Raw genomic sequence first — 7772 nt, 5'->3', positions numbered from 1 at the left:
GGCATTTCTGGAGGTACAGTAACTCCCCCTAGAGGGAGAGTTATTTTATAATGCCTACCTGATGACCCCTGAGAAGAGCTTGCACTGAAGTTTGTGTTAGAGTTTGGATGAAGGGGATTGGTGTGGTCCTGCTCTTGTAATAATTTGTCTCATGAGTTTTTGTAGACGTCTGAGTACTTGGCAGTTGAGGCACGGACCATGAACATAGTTCGCTATGCTTCTGGATTCTTGTCGAGCCAGTATCGGATGGTAGTGGTTGCTGTGTTCTGCTCACGCAACTTATAATGTGATTTATTGTGTGTGATTGTGCTTAGGTAAGTGTGTTGTTGCCATAGTTAAAGGAAGTGAGCTTAGATTAAGGAGGGATTCTGTTTGTTCATAGGTTATTTTTTGGTAGGTCTGTTACTTGGCAGTTGAGGCAATGGACCATGAACATAGTGTTAGGCTGTGCTTCTGGATTCTTGTCGAGCCAGTATCAGATTGTGGTGGTTTTGCTATTATTGTTAGTTGAGTGAGTAGTAGATCCTGGCTGAGCCCTATGCATAACCCCAGCTGTTAGGTGCAGGATTTGTCAATTTCCTGTATTATATTACAATATAATTCTACAGCCGAAGTTAACTTGGAGTCACTTTCTAGTATAAGAACATATTAGCCAACATTAGAAACACTGGAAACACAGTAATCTGTTTATTATTAACTTTAAAGGGGACATGAAACATTTCAGTTTGTACAAGTTTTCTAAGGGATTAAATATAATGGAATTTATTTGGGGGGGATTTTTTTATATAAAATGTTTACACACTAAATTATAAGATATTTATGTTTGTTACGTTTGAGCTAGGGCGCCGCCATGTTGCCCGTGCAGCACTGGTGACGTCACGAGATTGGTTGGTTTAAGATCCCAGGCATATGTGGAGATAATGGATGAAGACAAAGCAGAACTAGGCTAACATGGAGCATTTACTATTTAGAGACTTTTACTGTATAAACCTGAGCAGAACTTTTTAGATGCTTTTCTGAGAGAGAGACGTTTTGGGAGTGTTTATTCTCTCTCTACATGGAGCTGTGCAGAAACCCTGCGGCACGACCACAGCAGGTATTACCATCCAGTTAACCAGCTATTTTATATACATTTAGCTATTTAACATGCAAAGTCCAGAGTTCATTATGACTGAATGAAACGAACATGATTTAAGTGGATATTGAAACACTAAGGCGCTGTTTGGTTGATAAACCGTTCAGTTTAGAAGTTAGAATGCTTACTGGGTACTTAGCTTCATCTAGTTAGTGTTAGCTAGTTAGCTAGAGTTGGCTAGCTATAATAAGATAGCTAGCTAAGTAGCTAATGCTAGCTATGTTATCTTTAAATTGTCATTTTATCTAGACTTTCGGTAACGGTACCTCTCGCTGAGCGCGTTGTTCTCGTTCCGTTCGGCTCACAGCTGCCGCTCTCATAGTTAAGTTAGCCTCAGTCGGACGGTCTGTACATCCCAGCTGATCAGAGGAAAAATAAAAAAACAGAGGAAAAAAGCCTCGGACTGCAGCTTATTTATCCGGCGCTAATGCTCCCGACTCAAACCCCTCTCCTTCACATAGTCCTGGTCTAGAAAGTGCTCGCCACTAACCCCTAGCAGCTAACCGGAGGATTCTCACGCTTCAGCGCTGCGAGCCCCCGCTGAAGGTATGAAAGTGAAAGTAAATATTTTTCATTCCTCACCCTATTAAATTTCACTACTCCCAGTATTACTACACACAGGGGCAATACAAAAGTGCCCCCCCCCCCCCAATAATACAATAATAATAACAATAATAACATTTAGATTGCTTATTATTTTAATTCCGCTTCACTGACAGCTGTTAAACTTATCAGATTTGTGAAAATTAGTGAAATTAGTGAAAATCCATCTTGTGAATTATACTAAATACTTGAAGTGTTTCATGTCCCCTTTAAGATTAAATAAGATTAATACACGTCGAGGACACACAAGAGAATAGATAACAACACAGAGAAAATAGATACATATCAATGAATATACAGAACTTAAAACAGAGGTGGTGGAGCAGTGCAGTATTTGGTGCAATCTGCCATTTATTTATTTATTTATTTATTTATTGTAAGAGAATCTAAAATTTCATCTGGGTTCACAGCAACAGCAATGGCCGTAAAATAATATACTTAATTAAATACATATATATTACACAGCCATAGCTGTTTTGAACCCAAATGTAATTTTATTTTAAGGCACAACCAAATACACAAACATATAGAGGGTCTTTTATTGTGTAGTATTTAATGGTTACTGGAGGCGCTGCGGTTGGAAAACTAATCCAGAAACGGCGGCAGCGGCTGGAAATACTGTGGAAAATTAAATAATTGAATAGATTAAATAGATGATCCAACCATAAAATACATATTAAATTATAAGATTAATTATTAGATAATATACTACATTATTATATACTTAAATAAATTATTCAGAAATAAAATTAATAGTTAAATAATTAAATAAATGATTAAATAATTAAACAGGTGATCAAATAATAAAACAAATGATTTAGTAATTTACGGAAACAGCGGTGGGGGCTGTGTTCCAATCAGCGGATGAGGGCGAAGAGTAGGGCACTCCTTCCAGCACTAATCACTATTACTACACCTCCCTCGGTACTACTGAGTACTGCATTAGTACTATAATCAGTGTTTAACGTGCTCTTTTTTGCACATTGTTAGTACTTAATTTCCTATATTGAGAGTTAGTTATGAAATTTAATCCACATTTCAGCACAAATAAAAATAAATCTCTATCTTTTGAATTAGTAAATAATGACAGTGTTATGTCGCTAAATAAAAACGATTATGTCACCAGGCTCTGAAACCTTGATAACATGATTAACATGAGTAAATAAACAATAAGAGTTTTTGTCACATTTTTATTTTAAATGAAGTAATATAATATAAATCTGTTAACATAAGCAGTAAAACTGAGCTCTTTAGCTGAGGTCAAATTCAAAGGTAAATTGAAGATGTATATTTTATGAAGATGTATATTTTTATTTTAGATGAGGTAATATAGTATAAATCTGTTAATATAAGTGTGTGTGTGTATATATATATATATATATATTTTTTTTTTTCCTCTCTCTAAATGTCATTAACTGCACAATAGTAATTTAAATAAGAGGTTTATGGACTGTTATATATTGATATTATTTATTATAGCAATATTGGTTTATTTTGTCTGTAAAATAAAATAAAATTTACTGCATTGTAACTAATATATACAGCTGTGGAAAAAATGAAGAGATCACTTCAGTTTCTGAATCAGTTTCTCTGATTTTGCTATTTATAGATTTATGTTTGAGTAAAATTAACATTGTTTTTTTTTATGACTGAAATAACAAAAAAGATGCAGAGCTTTCAGACCTCAAATAATGCAAAGAAAAAACAAGTTCATATTCATAAAGTTTTAAGAGTTCAGAAATAATCAATATTTGGTGGAATAATCCTGGTTTTTAATCACAGTTTTTTTTCATGCATCTTGGCATCATGTTCTCCTCCACCAGTCTTACACACTGCTTTTGGATAACTTTATGCTGCTTTACTCCTGGTGCAAAAATTCAAGCAGTTCAGTTTGGTGGTTTGATGGTTTGTGATCATCCATCTTCCTCTTGATTATATTCCAGAGGTTTTGGTAAAATCAAAGAAACTCATCATTTTTAAGGGAAATTTTGTTTTCTCCAGAGCTGTATATATTCGGTGTCTTTTAATACATAAAGTATTAAGTCTGAGATATCACTCTTTTGCATTAGGTAGATAGATAAGGAGGGCTGTGCACCTCCCTGCACTTAAATCAACAAAATATTTTTAAATAAATACTGCTGTTTTGAGATTTAATCCCTACTTTGATTTAAAAAAAAGTACCTTAAAAATTTTATTTAACTTGCATTATACACCAATATTACCCAGTACATATTTATATTAGGTTTGATTGGTTTGTAAATAGCAAATCAATGTTAGATAATATTTTGATAGTTATATTTGTGATTTATGTTATATTGTGAATTTGATTTATCTCTGTCTATGGGTGTATTTTCTTGTTCAGCTTGTGATTTCTCGATTCCTGAGTTCGGGCTGGACTGAGCTGGATCTTGTTAGTACAGTAGTGATTCTGGACTGAAGTGTTTGGCCAACCTGAGCAAGATTTATGGAAATTATGAGAGTTAGAGTATCAGTAGGTTAAAATAGTCCAATAAAATGATAAATTTTGGTGAAATAATTTCACTTTTAACAGTATTGTCTTAAGTGTGCCATTTATTAACTAATCGGTAAACATATTCTAACAACAAACAGTGAAAATGCTTTTAGAAATGAACTGGTTGTAAACCACTGGTAACTGACTACTGGGAAACATATTCTAGGAGTCTGGGACCACTAAAATATTGATAATTTGCACAATAATCACACACAACAATTGATTTAACTTCTGATCAGCTGTCCCTCCTGTCCCCGCCCCTAAACCCATACATCACCCAGTGCCCCTCCTAAACTACTCCTACCAAGGATTTAAAAAATTCTAAAAAGCCAACATATGAAATAAATAAATAAACAATGAAAGTAACAATGACAAAATTAACAATAATTTAATAGTAAAATAAACAAATGCTAAAATACTGGTGGTGGTTAGGAAATCACCGCCAAGTCATACAGTGTCTACCTGTATGGATATGATGAAGAGTGGTTGAGTTGTAAACACTGGAGAATTGACTGAATGATTACACAAGCTCGTTGCTTTTAAATAATTTATTTATTTGCTTTACAGTATTTAAAGTATGTTACCCACTGACCACTGAAATCATGATCAATATGATTAGCAATTTTACATGAATTTACATAAAAATCAAATAGTTAAAGTGAAACCACATTTCCACTGCTCAAAACAGTTTCATTACATTACATTACATTACATTACATTACATTACATTTGGCAGACGCTTTTGTCCAAAGCGACTTACAATAGTCAAGTACAATGTAAAATAAGTTTAAAGGTAAAACATCATTGGATAGGGATAAAAGGAGGTAAAAGGGGAATAATAGGATAGAGAAGTGAAGGAGGGGAAGAAGGAAATGAGGTTAGAAGTAGTTAGTGTGTTAGAGGTGTTAGGAGAGTAAGTGCTCTTTGAAGAGCTCTGTCTTCAGGAGTTTATTAAAGATAGTGAGAGATTCTCCTGATCTGGTAGTAGAAGGTAGTTAGTTAGAGGTGTTAGGAGAGTAAGTGCTCTTTGAAGAGCTCTGTCTTCAGGAGTTTATTAAAGATAGTGAGAGATTCTCCTGATCTGGTAGTAGAAGGTAGTTAGTTAGAGGTGTTAGGAGAGTAAGTGCTCTTTGAAGAGCTCTGTCTTCAGGAGTTTATTAAAGATAGTGAGAGATTCTCCTGATCTGGTAGTGGAAGGTAGTTTGTTCCACCATTGGGGAACTCTGTATGAGAACAGTCTGGATTGCTTTGTGTGAATGTTTGTTTGGTAAAGCGAGGCGACGTTCATTGGAGGAGCGCAGCGGCCGGGAGGTAGCGTAAGGCTTCAGGAGCGAGTGCAGGTAGGAAGGAGCCTGTTCTGTATCACCTTGTAGGCGATTGTAAGAGCTTTGAATTTGATGGAAGTGTATACGTAGTTATATGTAGTTTCTACAAACAGTTCCACACAATGATTATCACCAAAACCCTGTAAATCTGTTCATTTCCCAAAGATAAATATTCACAATATATATTTTATTATTGATCATGTTGTTTGAGTATATCAGTAAACACTTCAACAGACAAACTTATGTTTTTACTGTTGGTTTTAGATTGGTTAGAGATTTGAACCCTGTAGAAAAATGTAACTTGGTAATGTTTTTCAGTTGTTTGAAGCTTTCAGTGCTTTCTAAGCAGAAATAGAGGTACATCCCCCATACTGAATTACCAAAGGTTTTAATAATCAGTTTTTGTACTCTTGGGATCTGTATTTTTGGGTGATGAATGATAAATTTCAACAGTACTAAGTTACACAGTACTGTATGTGCACATTCCCACTGTGTTTTATCGTGTTGCACTGTGTACATCGTGTGCATTTTTAAATCATGTTAAACATTACTAATTACATTAATTGTTGGAACATTTGTCTACATAGTCGTCAGCCCACTGTACAATTCGTGTTAAGGCGTGCAGCATCAGGCAGTTTACGTCCTCGTTGATTTCAGTTTCCTCATGATAGTTCTGCACGGGGAAGATACAGTTCATCTTGACACCCAGTGCATGATGGCATTCAAGCATCTGTACACACACACACACACACACCAACATTATTTTCCCATTAAAACTCAGTAATTGAGTAATAAACCTCTACATATTTAGGTATCTTCAAATATTTGTGTATATTTAAGTCCACAGTGTCTAAATGACTCACTTTATCCTTGATCTTCTTGCTGTTGTAGACGTATTTCGGATCTTTAAGTGTCAGTGGGCAGATCTGGTCCACTTTTGTCATTAAAATCACATGATTGAGATCTGAATCTGAGACAGTAAAGATACAAATAAATAATTACTCAGCACAGCCTGTCTCAAACTATTCAGTTTACACATAATAATACAGGAAACAAACATAAAGATTCACTCTACTAATTCTGACTCACCCATTTTAAATGCTGCATCTCTTACTTTCTTCAGTTTTTGGAAGACTTTATCTCCCATCCTGGAAATCGTGTCTGCTGGTATAACATACACCACGCAGTGCATCCTGTCACTCAGGCTGGGATTTTCATGATAATCAGGGCTATTTTCTTTTATTGGGCTGTTTGGAATGAACTGTAGACAATATGACAAATGCAGAATAAAGAGTCACTGGTCAAAGACTCTATAGCAGATACACTGTGTGTGTGCATATGTATGTGTGTATATATTTTAAAAAATGGCCAGGAGGGAGGGGCTGCTGAGCACGTGCTGCTGATGAAGCAGTGTGAGGACACGTGTTTTCCTCCTTCCCCCGTCCTGCTCCTCCAAATCCACCCCAAAACCCCACCCTCTTTAATTTGAATTTGCCTGTTAAGAAAATAAAAGTTTGAGTTTAATCAGCTGTCTCTGGCTGGTTCTGGTGACAAAACTTTAATGTTTTATTTGTGGTTATTGATTGGATACGTTCTGTGTATTCTGTCTACTGGGTGACAGTCAGGACTGTTTAGGACTAGGGGGAGACTTCTTTTTATTTTTTTATGTATTTCTCTCAGCGTGTCTCGCCACAACCATAAAACAACCAATCAGATTTTTTTCTGAATTTCCCAGGAGCAAATCAGCTTGAAGGCAGATGCTGAAGATTTTAGGGATAATTAAACAAAACTTTCTCATCTGCGTGATCAGGGCCAGTGAACGCAAAACGGAGAAAAGGAAATTTAAAGAGGCACTGTCAGCTTATAAATACGCTGTTTGGGAGCATTTTGGCTTCAGCGTTGAGTTTAATTAACAAGGTAAAAACACAGTCAGCAGATAAAGCACAGTATGTTTTGAGTATGTAGGCTGGCGCCGAGTGGTTCAGCGGTCTAAAGCGCTGCCACTATAAGCGGGAGGTCACAGGTTAGAACTCTGCTCATGCAGCTTTACCATCAAGCTGCCGGTGTTTAGAGGGAGCAAAATTGGCTCTGCTCCCTCTGGGGTGGGTAGATGGCGCTCTCTCCCCATCACACTTAAGGTGGCGCTGGGCGGCACGAGGCGTCTGTGAGCGGATGAATCGGAACCTAGCCGCTGTGC

At 36.2% G+C, this 7772-nt stretch overlaps 1 protein-coding gene across 1 annotated transcript; it reads right to left on the bottom strand.

The window, feature by feature from the left end:
• Window positions 1–6123: 6123 nt before the first annotated feature.
• LOC125802544 (interferon-induced protein 44-like) lies at window positions 6124–7461 on the bottom strand. Its single transcript, XM_049480933.1, has 4 exons — window positions 7447–7461; window positions 6665–6836; window positions 6439–6539; window positions 6124–6305 (listed from the first exon to the last, which is right to left on the bottom strand). Exons 1-4 carry the CDS (start codon window positions 7459–7461, stop codon window positions 6135–6137), a joined length of 459 nt encoding a protein of 152 aa, XP_049336890.1. The 3' UTR covers window positions 6124–6134.
• Between the last annotated feature and the right edge of the window lie 311 nt (window positions 7462–7772).

Source organism: Astyanax mexicanus, chromosome 6 (genome assembly GCF_023375975.1).
Source record: "Astyanax mexicanus isolate ESR-SI-001 chromosome 6, AstMex3_surface, whole genome shotgun sequence".
NCBI classification, from domain to species: domain Eukaryota; kingdom Metazoa; phylum Chordata; class Actinopteri; order Characiformes; family Acestrorhamphidae; genus Astyanax; species Astyanax mexicanus.
This window is presented reverse-complemented; position numbering and strand designations above follow the sequence as displayed.